This window comes from Labrus bergylta, chromosome 9, assembly GCF_963930695.1.
Source record: "Labrus bergylta chromosome 9, fLabBer1.1, whole genome shotgun sequence".
NCBI classification, from domain to species: Eukaryota; Metazoa; Chordata; class Actinopteri; order Labriformes; family Labridae; genus Labrus; species Labrus bergylta.
The window spans coordinates 11,869,203-11,884,331 of NC_089203.1; the positions used below are offsets into that span (position 1 = coordinate 11,869,203).

The 15,129-nt window shown below is 40.7% G+C and overlaps 1 protein-coding gene across 3 annotated transcripts in view; it reads left to right on the plus strand.

The window, feature by feature from the left end:
• nlgn3a (neuroligin 3a) overlaps positions 1 to 15,129 on the plus strand; it is a 132,841-nt gene that overhangs the window by 46,203 nt on the left and 71,509 nt on the right. For all 3 annotated transcript variants that reach the window (XM_065958506.1, XM_065958507.1, XM_065958508.1), the window contains one exon: positions 1,710 to 1,859. In XM_065958506.1, coding sequence (XP_065814578.1) covers positions 1,710 to 1,859 — 150 coding nt within the window. The remainder of the gene's footprint in view (positions 1 to 1,709; positions 1,860 to 15,129) is intronic.

The window sequence follows — 15,129 nt, forward strand, 5'->3', positions numbered from 1 at the left end:
TTGTGCAGGATATCTTTTTGCTGTTTCTCTCCCCTTCTGCCTCCCCAAGACCCTCCCTATCCCCCTCTACGACTTCATGCTTCCTCACCCCATGCATCCTCCACCTCCTCCTCCTCCTCCTCCTCCTCTTGTCTATAAGATAAGTGTGTGCAAAGAGAAGTGTCAGCTCTAAATCACATTTCACTGTGTAGCCTTCTCAGATACCAGCAAGATAAAGCCAGCCATAAATAAGGCCACATCATATACAAGTTATTGCTTTGCTTTTAAACCTAACAGGGCTATGAATAACCAGGGGAACCATGGGTAAAAGAAACCTGTATATCAAGGCTGAGCCTGGTTATTGGCTTCATGGGAAAACCGTGTCTTTACGAAGCGCCTTTAAGTATTTGTCCTTTGTGTCGAGCTTGTTAAATTGACGACTAGCAGAGACTACAGATGGGTGCAGATCAGGCTGTGCAGGATGTGGTCCGTGATTAGCAGTTCTTTGGGATTTGAATTTTGGCTCTCAGTAACCATAGCAACCAAAATACAATGCCATCCTTTTAAATCTGAGTCCATTGCTTTCTCTTTTTTTTCTGTCATTTTTGTGCCTTTCTTTTTGAATCTCCTTTTTATATTCTTCCTTTCTTTCTATCTTCCTTCCTTCCGGTCTATCTTTGTGTTTTTCTCTCTGTCTCTTCCTCACTCCTCTGCTGCACTCCCACCCTCTTTCATTCTCACCACTCTTGAGGCTTCAGGGGGGGAAAAGAGGGAGAGAGAGAGAGAGAGAGAGAGAGAGAGACAGGCAGGGAGTTGGACAGAGATTGAGGGAAGGCGGGAGAGATACAGGGGCGAGTCTGTGAGTGAAAGCGATACAAAGTGAGGGAGGGGAAGGCGAGAAGCTACAGAGAACGCAGGGGGGCGGGCGGGCAGGCGGGGGTTGTGGGGAGTGAAAATGAGAGAGAGTTTCTTGTCTTGTCTCCCAGCTCGAGCTAGCCAGCCAGTAATTCAGTCCATTCCTCAGACAGAGGCTTTTTTCTTCCCCTCTACCTCTGGATGGGCTTTATCTGGCTGGAGTGTCGCTCCAGCTGGGAATCAAGCCCCAAGTCCGGAATAGAATAAACAACATTTTACCAAAAAATAGGCACAAATTTGACTATGAGCAAATGCAAAGCAAGAACATGCATATGTATTTTTCAATAGAGAAAGGCCTATCTAAAAAAAAAAAAAAAAAAAGAAAAAGGAGCATTGTGTAATTTGCCAGCGCGTTTTCCCCCCTATCACTGTCAAGCCAGATTAGCCTTCTCTCCAGTTCGGAGATGTGTCAGCATACCTCCTTTTTTATTCTCTCTAATGGCTTCCTGTGTGTCTATAGGAGGATGAGCGTCTGCAAGGCAACAAGAACCACAACATTCATGACATGGTTCATGATAAGTCAATTAAATATAAGCTACATTTTCAGCTGAGATGGCCAATTATTTTAATAGTTAAGCTCCACATATATACTGTATATATATTTTTTTTTAATAGAGCAGATGGAGTGAAATAGAATTCTTTTTTTATTGGTAGGATAGCATATTGGATGAAGCTGGTATCTGAGAGGGGACCATCAGCTTGTCTGTTTGTGGCCACCATGTCGCTGTATCTGCTGTATCTGAATCTGAGCTGAACCCGTTGATCAGAGTGGGTGGATGGCTATGTGAATGTGTTAATGATGGCCGCTCTTGCAGACATACGAGACACCGGGGCCAAGCCTGTGATGGTCTACATCCACGGAGGATCCTACATGGAGGGGACGGGCAACATGATCGATGGGAGCGTGCTGGCCAGCTACGGAAATGTCATCGTTATCACTCTCAACTACCGTGTCGGAGTCCTGGGTAAGCATCCTTTCCCTTTTTCTTCTTTTTTTCCTTCGCCTTCAAGGGCATTTTTCTGGGCCATCTTTGTAGGGCAGCTAGGTGTAATGAGCGCTGCTGATTGCTACATCCACTCCAAATAAGGCGGAGGGGGAAAAAAAAAACATGTCACTATAAAATACAAGGACTGGTCCCAGTGTCTCGTGTGGATTTGGAGCATGTGTATCAAGATCACAGTAACTGAGTGTGCAGAATGTGGGTTTGTTGTTGTGACTGGGGTTTCGAATAATTTAAGAAATTATTGTAATGAGGTAGAAGAAAAAAAAATGATGAGATGGGCGTGATGCTGGAGCAACTCTCCGAGTTTTGGTTGGTTGCAGATTGACTCACACAGCTGAATCCTCTTTCAGACACTTGTGTGTGCGTGTGTGAGAGCGATAGAGAAAGAGAGAGAGAGAGTGGAGTGGCAGAGAAAGAGAGAGGGTGAGAGAGCTCCATGGAAACAGCTGCAGCAACACAAAATGGAGTTTGTTAGCACACTACCCGAGCTTTGTACCTTCTCCATCCATCTCTCTGACACAGCCGATTTCCCGCCTCGAACATTTTTTACATTTAAAGTGCTTCTCTACGGCCTACAAACGCTTTGAACATAAACTGAAATGTCATGTTGTTGGTTGAAAATGTTGAGAATATTGCCTCAGATTTTGCCTTGTTGTGTGCTATTAATATAAAGGACATATCTTTAGTTTTTATTATGTGTTCTTTACATATCCTTCGAAATCACCGTCAAGTTAAACTTATATTTGTGTCTTTAAATATTTCACTTACTGATTTCATCCTTGAGTCAACTAAAACAATACATGTTGTATGTTTTATTGTAAGAGAAATACACCGTACCATTTTTTTTTTCCATCCAGAAACTGATTCCTAAAACTTAGCTTTGTTTTATTTCCTGTAACTGAGACCCCTCCACCCATTTAAAAACAAAGGCACCCTGACCGCCTTTATCCTCCTGAGGAATGAATCCTCTGAGTATTTAATCTGTGCATTAACTGGCATGATCATCATGATGAAGGAGCATATCACCACAGTGTGTGTCTTAAAATACTTTGTGTTCACAAATGGGGCAAAGTGGCTCAATGAAATATGTCATATCCATAGCTCCCAACCTGGGGGTCAGGATGCTCTAAATGTCAACTTGATATACGTAAATGGTCACAGGATGATTACCAAGACATGAAAAAAATGAGGGAAAAGGATTATCTGCTTCATTAAGTTAAGCATTATATTTCTCATTTTATAGTTACTATTTTTTCTTGTTACAGATTGGATGGTTTCACATTTTAGACCTCTAAAATGTATTTGCATGAAACACTTGGAGATAGGAAATAATATATATACGTATATATATATATATATATATATACTGTATATACAATCCATGGCAGGGGATTTTAACTAGACACAGCTTTGATTTAAACAGTCAGAAGGGAGGAGCAGCATCGGAGTTACTAAGCTGTATTGGCTGCTTTGGATTCGCCTCCTTGGCAGTTGAATGAATCTATTGCTAGCTTTCCTCTTTTTGTCATAGCATCCGTTGATATAAACAGAATATCACCTACATCTCCTTAAAGAAGTGGTCTATACCTCACCTTGCAGCTCAGAGAGCTCCACATGTCAAGAGCAGGAGGGTGACTGAGGACTAACTGCCGCTTTATCCTCCAGGACATTGAGATGACTGGTGTGGTTGAATCACACAGGCACCACTACATTCATCCTCAGCCTCTCTTTTTGATGGAGATGAGAGCGCTACGGCCTATCGATTTTGTCATCAGAGTTGCTCGATGTGAACGTGCTGTGTTTTCCTCTGTCATTTTTTTTCGGGTAGTATCATTTTGAGGTTTTGTAATCAGCGTTCAGGGTGGTAAGGTAGTCAGAGCGCTGGCTGAGCACGCCGCCTCGCGCTCCTGCTGCTGGTTTAAAGCCGAGCACGTAGGTCCTAATACAGATTCATGATCATATTTCTTTCATGGCACTTCAATTATGAGTCAGATGTTTCTTTTCTCGCTGCCACATTTCGCTAAATGTCATTCTACATGCATGCACACACCCCCTCAAACACCACATATGAGTACTTGGAACATCTGACACTCACACACACAAATATACTAGTGAGACACAAGCTAAAACAAGCCACACATACATACAGTTGAGATTTACCCAGCTACACACACACACACACACACACACACACACACACACACACACACACACACACACACACACACACACACACACACACAACTCTCTTGGTGAGCTCCCCAGCAGCCATTCTGAGAAATGAGCAGAGAAGAAGTGATGCATGTAGTTGAGCGATAATGTCCATCGCTGTAGCATGGTCTGATAATCTCCCCATGGTACGGCTTTAAACTGTTATTACAGACACACTCATATAAGCCAAATAAAACCCAGGCTACAGAAATCAGACCATGATGGGCCAATTAACACTAAGCTGTCTGAAGATTTTCTGTCATAAAGTGAGAATTGAAACACTCAGAACATGAGAAATTATAATTACATGTCTTCATTTCATATTTGTTTGCAGTTTTTATTGAATAATGGTGTCGCTAACAGTTTCGGCACTAATCTAGTCTAGACGGCATTAAGTTGGGGGAGATAAACTGTTTGTACTGGACTCTTTGCATTAGCTGCTGCACACATAGTTAAAGCTTTACACATGCAGTTAAGCGTCGGGTCATCTGACAGCTACATGAGAGTAAATACTGCAGTTTTTTAGCTTCCTCTTCTTCTTCTTCTGTGGCTTTAGCTCAAGTACTGTGCAGCAGAACTCCCTTTAGATAAATAATAGTGGGGGGGAATCAGTCATTTAGATTCTAGGCCGGCTACAGCAGTTTGGAGTAGAATGAAAAATAAATAAATAAATGAATATTAATGAAAAAATGAAAGCTCTTTTAATTAGGCTGCTTAAAGGGATGAGGGAATAATGGAGGCAGAGAGAATTAGACAAGATAATGAGTTTAAAGTGAAAGCAGACAAGGCAACTCAAAACTCTGCTTTCTGACACTAATACAGCTCTCCCGCCGTCCCGCCGCAATCCGAATACAGCATTAATAATGCAGTAAACACCTTTGAAATACACACAACAATCTGAATACTTAACTCCTTTCACAGAAATAATAGGCCTAAACTATAAGGCAACAACAGCCCTCACTAACAAATTTGTACTGAAAGCATTCTGATGTGGAGAATGCAAAACATTTTTTCACCAGCAATTGGACAGCCCCGTACCTCTGCGAGAGTTAGGTGTTAATGCTTTATCTAACTATTGCATTAGTTCTTTTTTCCTTTAATCTGTTTTTGAAGTACAAGTATTTCCACATTTCACTGAAAAGAAGCAAAATAATTGAAAGTCAGCTCTCAGTTTGTTATGAAATATAGATTTAGAACTTGTTTGGTGTTCTTTCAGAAAACAGGCCGCAGTGGGTGTAGTCTATATTTCAGCATGGTTTTATAATGTATGCATGGCATCTGCTCATTCTCAAGAGAAGCTCAAACTGATAATATACTCTTAGGGTGTGTGTGTGTGGGGGGGGGGGGAAGCGCATACTGAGGAAAGAGGAGAGGAAAAGTACTGTCGAAAGAAGAGGCAACACGAGGAGAGTTGTACAAATTCTATTCGCAGAATCTAAAACGTCAAGTTGCTGCCACTCCTGTTCCAATTAAAGCAGAGGCTGCTAAGTTTCCAGAGCTGTTCTATCATCCCCCTGCAGCTCTTAGCCCTACGCCGCTGTAATGGTAATTATTGCTTCAAAGGGTGGACCACAATCCTCCAGAGGCCCCATTTGGAAACTTTCATATCTCAACCTTTCTCTATTTAGATGAATGAGAATTCATATCAGATGAATCTTTAATTACTTATTGACCCACCGCTGTGTCATGATACGGGGATCAGATGTGGAGAATAGAGTTTTACAGACTGTCCTGTTAGGACATGACAGTGACCTGAAGAGCAGACTTTGTTTACCAGAGAGTTTTCTGCTCATCGATGTGTGGAGGTGTGTGTGTGTGTGTGTGTGTGTGTGTGTGTGTGTGTGTGTGTGTGTGGTGTGTGAGAGAGAGAGAGAGAGAGAGAGAGAGAGAGATGGAGAAAAAAAGACATTGTTTTTCGTGTCAAAGTGTGCGACTTGTCTGCCCAAGTGCATAAGGGATGTGCATGTGGAGCGTGTGCGTGTGTCTAGTTGCCGCGCCTCTCTAATGATGTGTAATGAGTCCCAGTCAGAGGGGAGTATCTTGTATCACTGCTCTTTACAAATATAATTACTCACTGGCTCTCCAGAGCATGTCAATTTCCCAGTCCATTGGGGGGGAGGGACTTAATTACTAGTTTCCAAATGCATTAAAAATTAACAAAGGCTGCTTCTCTTGCCAAAACTCAAGGTGAGACTCCACTCTCTCAGCCAACTGCTCTCAAAAAAAAGAGAATGGTCAAGTACAGTGTGTTCTTGTCGAGTGTTTTCACCTCTGACAGGGTTTATGTGTGACCTCTGATGTCTATCTCTCTTATCTATCTGATCGCAGCTATTTTATGGTGGGACTGTCCCCGCTATGGACCGTCACCTCAGTCCACCGGAGTTATTCAGGCCTTCAAAAGAATAGTTTTAGATCCAATCAAAATAACCTCAGTCTGCTGTATGAGTGTGTGTGTGCAGGTGTCCCAGGGTCTGTGTGTGATAAGTGAGTCTGCCTCTCCCTCTTACGTCCCTGTGCTAAACTAAAGAAGAGGAGTGTGGGTAATTCAGCCAGGGATTTGGGGAGCAGAGGATATTTGGGCTTGTGTGTGAACAATATTGTAGAGCGAAAGAGTCACACATGTTTGTTATTTGTTTCCCACTGCAGCCGTGCTGCCGAGCTCCACTGAGAGTTGAAGTGCTCCCGCTGTGCTCAGGGCCTCCTGACCCATATGTGGCTAAGTGTATATGAAGGTGTATTAAATCGCATCTGGACCTGATCCGGATATAAGACACTTGAAGTGATAAGTGTAAATGGTTTCAGACCTCAGGCAAGAAGTATCCAGATGACATCTTAGATGACCTGTATTACTACTTCAACAACATCCTGTAGAGCACAATATCTGCAATCCGCCTCTGTATTTCCTTGGTTACAGGAAATCGGGGTCAGGTCTCCTCCAGTCCAGCATGCTGTGGGAAAGCGGCTGAAGCAGTTTGGAAACTGCTAAAACCACTAGAGAAGGATAAAGTGTGCTGAAGCAGTTATTTTTTACAGACATTCACAGTTTGCAGTTACAGCTTGCTTACAATTACAAACACAGACACATGAATAACTAGATTAATGATCGAGACAATATTCTTTAGAAAATACAATTCTTTGCAGATACAATGCTGTGTCACCCGACTGATAATGAACTGATCAAACTGTGTAAGGATCAGAACATGTCGGTTACTTCAGTGTGTCCTATTACTTGGCTTCACGTGGCAATTCAACATATTTAGAATTCCTGTGTTACAAAAATTGGAATACAACTAAATCACTAAATGTGAAAACATTACTTTGGTGAAAGGGTAAATTCTAAAGTCTTTAAGCTCCAAGAATAAAAGACTACGTTCTCACTGCGCAGCCTAAATGAGCCCTGTTGTTAGTTTTCTATTATAGCGAGTATTTTTTTGTTCATTGTTGTTTCAGTTACATTTAATATTTTATAAAAGTTGACGCTGGCTATGGTGGGCTATTTTTTTCAAACTGAGTATACTTTCTTAGTGCTTTGATTAACTGTGTAATAGTGGTGGGAATCAAATCAATACATGTGATTTGTGATAATTGATAACTAACTTATCGATAATTAACTGAAAAATATAAAATGACACAAGTAAGAGTGCAGGAACCATGCATTGATTCACTGCATTTTCTTCTCTCATATCTCTTCACTTGTCTTTACCGCTGTCTGACATCAACCTGCTGTCTTCTTCTTAGTCTTTTATCCCACTGTCAACTTTTCTTTTTTGGCCAATTAAAACAAAATAGTGACCTAGTGAGTCAAATTGGCGGGGACATTTGTTTAGAGCTTCTTTTTTTTTTTTCAAATATATTTCGGACAATCTATTGCAATATTGATTTATTGTCCTGTCCAACAATGTCTATGACTTCACTGTATTCCACATGCTCAATATATGTTATCACCATCTTTAGCTGCTAAGTCATTAGCTTAAAGTAGAATGAAAATAGATTAAAAGAAGTAAAGCTCAAAGAAAGTACGTCTATAAACGCATTCATTCATGTACCAGTGATGACTGCAAGTGTTAAATGCTGTAAATGAGCTCTCCTCAGTAGTTATGACTACAGGGGAAAGACCCCAAATTCCTCACTAATGTAGTTTTACACACGGGAGCTGCAACATTACAGTATGCATCCTGTATAGATGGATATAATTATACCTTTCAGCATCATTCTACAATCCATCCCTAGTCGATCCCTCTTGAATGCTCCTTGGATGATTTGACACAATGTCAAGAAACATGGAGTGTCTAAGTATAAATGGGGCCTTCTCCTTGATGCAAAATACTCTGCTCCATCTCTACAGATTTTATTGTATCCCTGCACCGCCTTTATAAAATGAAGAGTGTTAAAATGTCTTTTTTTTTTTTTTTTTGCTCCTTGTTCATGTGCAGGATATAATCTGTCTGGGTGCACCTCATTTGTCACATCGGATGTCGGGGATCACAAAAATCACTCTCTGAGTTACTACGGGATAAAATTTGACATGACAGCCTCCTGTGTGGCGAGGGCGAATCGACTTAGAATAAAGAGGCTCCCTCAGTATGTGTTCCCAGTCTCACTCATTTCGGTTATCATCTGATATATGAGCCCGGCACAGAGCAGAGGACTTTTTTTGTTTTTTTCTAACAGTAGGTGGAAGAAAAAAGCGAGTGCAGAGTGAGTTCTCTTTGTCTTGTTTTATCAGGAGGGGAGCTGAGATGGATATTTACTTGTTTTCATGGCCATTTGGATGAATTCATCCAAATTAAGCAGAGAACAAAAACATTTATTCATCCTATTAATGTCAGGGAGTGAGGGATTGAAGTAATGGTTTTCATGCTCCAGTCTGCTGCAGCTTGTTGATGCTGCTCTCCTACAAATCACTGCCAGGAAATTAACTCTTAAGCCGCTTTTGCCAGACCCACTGCAACAAATATCTGGCATCGCAAGACAGGGCCAAGATGACGGGGCCTTTTGTTTCTCTGTGCTCGGCTTTTCAACATCCCCAAGAAGATGCTTCCTCTCTAGCTTAGAACTCTTGAAACGTACTGATTAAAACTGAAAGGGATTAATGCTGAGAAGAAGTCGGTCCATAGAAAGGATGCTGCAAACAGCACTCACTCAGCAGGACCTACACTCTCCTTTATGTTGAGTGATTTTAAACATTATGGCCAGCCCAAACATCTAAAGGATTTATTTACTCATATTTACTTTTCATGCCGGTGTTTTGTGCTTTACTATAATCCTCCCTGTATCTCTCTATAACATTTGAATTATACGTTTTCAGTTGGAGACTCAGAGCAAGCATTGAGATGCAGACTTTGCAGTCTCCTCCACATCCAGAGTGTGTCTCTTTATTTAAATGCTTGACATCCCCCAAAAACTCACAGAGCGCCGTCAGTTGCAGAGGGAGGGGCACCAATCAAGACTCATTGTCAAGGATTGTGTTTTCTAACACTGATTGTAAGAGTCCAAAATCTAGCACCACTAACCTGGCTGCTTGTCTCAAAGAGTTGCATCACATTTAGACCTAAATAGACTAAATAAATAATAATAAATAAATAATCTGTATCCTAATGAAGGACAACTAATTCATAACAGATAACCATGTTACGTGAGGTTATAATCCTTAATGCTATATATCTCATACAAGACATTGTCTTTTTAACTTTTTATAGAGGCCCTGAAACCTATTGCAGTTTCACTATCTTGCTGTGAGCATTTCATAAAAGCACCACCAATTCTGTGTTGGGCCCCCTCGAAAATGAGATGGTTCATCCCAAGGGGCTATCCATCAATAAGCCGAATTTTCCACGATGAAAAAGAAACACAAAAGCTTTATTGATATATTTTGGATTGAGAAGGTTGCTTGTGTGAAACATGAAGAACAGTAGATATACATATAAACGGTGATGTTTGGCTTTTATGAACTCTTTCATTGATTTTGATTCATTGACTTCTTATCGTTATCGTTTTCCTCATATCGTGAAGGCGTACTTTGTATTGTTGGTTTTGGTACAACATTAGCTATTTATTTCTGTAGTATATGAAAGCATTTATCATTTCTGGTGGCCAGCAGTACACGAGTAGTTACCTACTCGTGTACTGGATCAATGGAAATATTTTGATGTAACGCAGGGTTAATATTTGTAGGCCTACTGTTTCCTCTCATGAAGGGATATCAAAGCTTTATTATTTATTCCTCAACATTTCCTGCACCCACTAGCTGACATTAAAATAAAATAATATTATGGGATGTATATCAGGCACAGGAAATGCTAAATGTCTCAACAATGTCAGCAGTGATGGCAGTATTTCATCACAAACAGACTGTTTAATTTCTGACATTAAGTGATCAGGGATCATGTTTATATTCTGTCAGGTTACTTTACAATCTGCATATTGGATTATTAGGATATAGTGGGTTTATTTCCCCAAAAACAATTACCATCTGATGAGCTTGAGCTCACACCTGTGCAGAATTGATTGATTTAATTTGGTTTTATTGGCTAGATCTGCTACGATATCACAGTTGAAGTAGGAAGTGAACAGAGTGAGGCAGCAGAATGAAATCTTGGAGGGTTTTTTTTAACCTTTGATCACTCAGATAGATGATTATTATTTATATTGTATTTTAAGATGGTCAGCCCAACACTTGCTGAAAGAAGATACATTCACTACCTTTCTGTATTTTTTAGGTATATTGAAGTACTGTCAAACATATCCAGCTGTGATGTCTTGAAAGGCAGGTATTTGAAACACCGTCGAGTTATGTTTAGGGACTCTCTTGAAGTCTAACCACCTGCATTCCTCATAGCAGCATTGTGTAAAGATGTTCTACACGAAGTGAACAACGGATTTCCCCACGCTGCTGTGGCTTGAACTCAGATTGCTGATGTATTTTTAATGAGGATTTGTCCCTCTTTTTCATCCTACAACAAACGGAAGCAGGAACAAAGCTCATTATATTTCATAAGCTTGACATTTGAGAAAACTGTGACATTAAAAAATCAATTTCTACGGTACAGTCGTGCATTTTCCCTTTTCAAAGCCTCACTGTAGCTCTGCCCTGAGATGAAAAGACATTTCAATGAACGTAGTACTTTAACCAAAACAGTAAATATGCATTACAAAGACATCAAAAAGCTCACCCGACAATTGCTTTCATCTGGTCAAGGGGTTGTGTGCAGTGTTTCATGTAAAAACTAAGCACTTCACCCAAAGACGGCAACATAAAGTGCACAGACAGATCGGCGGTTCACTGGAGGAAAATGTCAACCAAGTGTCAGTGTTTGTGCTTGAGATGCTTTATTGATGCATGTTTGACCTTTACTGCTGCTGATGGAAGATTTGTGCTTCTTACGAGACTTTGATTTGCATCCCACACCTTACCAAACATTATTCTTATTCAGTGTAGTGGCACGCTTAAATTAGGGTTCTGCAGGGGGGAGTTTTGAATGGCTCCTCGTAGACGGAAGACTAATATTTGCTGAGCTGCTACCTCGTTCGCTCTGACATCGCAGGGTAGAGCAACACAAGATGGCATTTCCATTTCCACCTCAGTTCAATCTGACTTAATACTGATTCATTGGGTAGAGTTTCTATTTCCAGGTACGCCACTCGCTGCCAAAACTTTTTTCATATTTTCAAGTGGTCCTTAAATTGAGTGTATTTGAGTGTGAGACTAGAATAAAGTGCCCATAGATGATTCATAATTCAATGCATGCACAGAAGCAGGTGTTGCCAATGCAGTGATTAAGCGATTCTTTCACCTTTGGTTTTTGTGGCAGGGGCTATTAACTCGCACAAATAGACATTTTAGAGTTTGGTGTGAATCCCTCTCTGGCCTTCGCCTTTGCTTTCAGAGCCAGATGCCCTTTTAATAGCCACACCAGTAAATCCACAAATGTATTCACACCAACAGAGGCTATTGTGTGACCTGCTTCACTCTGGCCTTTTTTTGGGCTGCTTTATTGCCCAGCGATTGCAAAATGACCTTCGTTTCTTAAGGATATAAATTGAAGGTCCCCTCAACCTTTAATATGTCATTGCATAGCCCATCAGCATCACCACTGTGGGTTGTGAAACCGATATAATTTATGTGTTTTCTTACTCCCTGGGTCATAATAAACTGCATAAATACTGAGCCGAGATTATCGGAACATTTCTAAAAAGTTCTACATGCTAATGAAACCCAAATGGATCAGACTGTAGCACTAAATAATGCACAATCATTACCATTACAAAAACCACAGTACATTGAAGGTAAGAAAAAGTACAACCGAAAAAAAAAAACACAATGCAGTCTGGGTAATGGGAACTGCAAATTACTGTTTTGTCTCTCCACAGAGATATTGACGTGGGGACGGAAAATCAATTAAATGAAAACAGTATATCATTGTAAGAAGCCTTTGAGCAAATATCTCTTTGTCAGATGATGGCACAAGCAAGATGTATTGTACACCCGAAGGTGAATATTTGTATTTCTGAGACTTTTTACAACTTGACTCTATTCCCAGCTGGTATTGGGCTTCTTGTTTATGGTGCCTGAAAGATCTATCTGTGCTGATTCATTGCTTGAATGCTTTGTTTTTGCCTTATACGCGGCTCTAGGAGGGAGTATGGGGCTCCTAATGGCAGCACAGCTTTTCTTCTTAGCCCATTTGTCCTTGAGGGATTTTTAACTTCACTGCTGAAAAAAAAACACACAGTCGCTTCTTCTTCCTCAGGCAAAAAAAAAAACATACAGGTAACAGCCTTATCGAACGGAAGCCAGCATGTACACCTTCCAGATGAGCCCGGTGCTGCATGTTTGATCATTTAGAACAGAAAATAAAGATGTGTAGTGTTATTTACTCCTTCTCTGCAGCATTGTGCAGGGTGGAAAGGAAAGGGGAGGATTTAAGGCGAGTACAGCTGGATGGAGGTTAATGTTTGTCCATCATCAGGTGTGCCTTAGACAGAAATGATGTGTGTAAGGAGATATATGTTGTCCAGGCAGCTTGAGGTACTTGCTTCTTGTCTTGTAGAGGCATTAATCATAGCAGCGGCCAGGTCTAACCGCCAAGGTCAGCAGTCCTCGCATGTGTGGGAGGTACTCTACACAGCTGCCACCACAAAGCACCGCTGCAGAGAGGCTAACCGAGGAGGGAGGCAGGAGTCTGAAGAGGGCGAGGAGCAAGGTGTTGAATCCACAAGGTGAAAGAAGGAGGAGGAGATGAGGGGCGAGAGAATAGGGTTGGATAAGTGACGACCCAGGAGGCGTGGTAGGTAAAGAGTGGCACTTGAGAGGGTAGTCAAGGAGATTGCTAAGCAAAGGTAGGTGGACATTTTGGGATAATGGATTGAAGTGGGGGCAAAATAACAGCGTGTTATGCACTGGTACAGTGGGTGGAACTGCACCAATCAGAGAGAGGCAGGCGGGGAGGGACAGCATGTGAGAAGGGTCTGGTCACAATGCTTTTAATCACACCTCTCGAGTAGGAGTTAGGTATTATTAAAATAGGACAGAGGTGAGAATTATGCCCGTTCAGGGAGAATCGTGACTGCTCGAAGCTTTGAAAAAGATGCCACGCGATAAAGGTGCTTATAATTTAGCAGAACACACAGCCATATACTCTGTGTAGTGCTCATACCTTGAGCAAAGTATCCACAGAAGGACCAAAGTAAGCAAATTGGTGGCAGTATATCCATGGCAGGTTATATTACACATCAGCGTAGTACCCTCCTTCTCCTATGAGAGCTTATTTTATGAGGTCATATGTGGTTTTGAATGTGTTTTAACCCCAATGAGGTCCATCAAAATGTTCGGGAGTGCATTTCCACTCAAGAAAATATGGTCATATTCTGCTGCCGTGTGAAACAGAGGTGCAGTACATCCTTACATGCTGTAGTGAACTGAGCCGTGGCTGCCGTCCAACTTAGTCCAACTTCATCTCCCTCCCTATTTAGGAGCCTTGATTGGTATAAAATTGATCCAAGTGGGATTTTCCACCATCTCTTTTCCTTTGCCCGTACAGTCTTTTTCAACCCATAAAGGAGGAGATACTCTGAAGGGAAATGTCGAGAATTAGAACACACTGGAAGAGCTTTGTTGTAGTAAGCCAGCGTACAAGGAGTTCTGCAGGCACCCTTTGCCTGACTGCCTCGTGCTTATGTAACTCTTTGCAGTCATTTCAGGTAGGGGAGGGCAGTGTAGTGTCTTTTTTTAATTATTTTACTCTGTGCCTTTCTGTAGGCATCATTATGTGAGCATTTTTAGTTGTCTTTTTGTGGAAATGTGAAAAGAAACAAAAAATCTTGTTTGAAAAAAATACCTCACAACTATATCTAGGTTATTTGTTTTTGCAGAAACAAGCAGTATGAACATTTGCATGAGCCCGTTACCCTGTTGGAGCGGATGAAAAAACACAAGACATTTCTTTGTAAAGGTCAAGGATAGATTGAGGTTGTGGATGATATTTAATGGTTAGGGCATTGTCATCATAGTCAAGTGAAAGAAAATCTATTTAATTTGGATGATATGTTTATAAGTTTTAGCAACATTGACAAACATGCTGGTTTCATAATCTTAACAGTCAGGACTTTCTACAGTGTTTGCTTGTCTATGACAGTAATCGCTGACTGTTTTGGTTTTCTTCTCTTTTTTTATTGACAGAATAAGCTATCTGAAGATGTCAATTAAGATTCTTGGCTTTTTCCCAATTTTTGGGGCATGAAAATATTTGGCAATTGGCATATTAATGCTAATATAAAATAACTGTCAGTAAAAGTTCAGGTGACTCAATTATTCTTTAAGTTTTATTCAAAATGACGATGTAAAAATTACCATTTGTAAAAAATTAAAACGACATTTTTCTGTTATCATTTCCTTTCTCTTAAAAACTATTACATGTATGTAAATGTTTTTAATACCACAGCAGTGGGCGTTCTAAAATCAGATGTTTTTGTTTGGTTTGGTCATTTTACATACTGATAGTTCAGTCACTAAAATAATAAT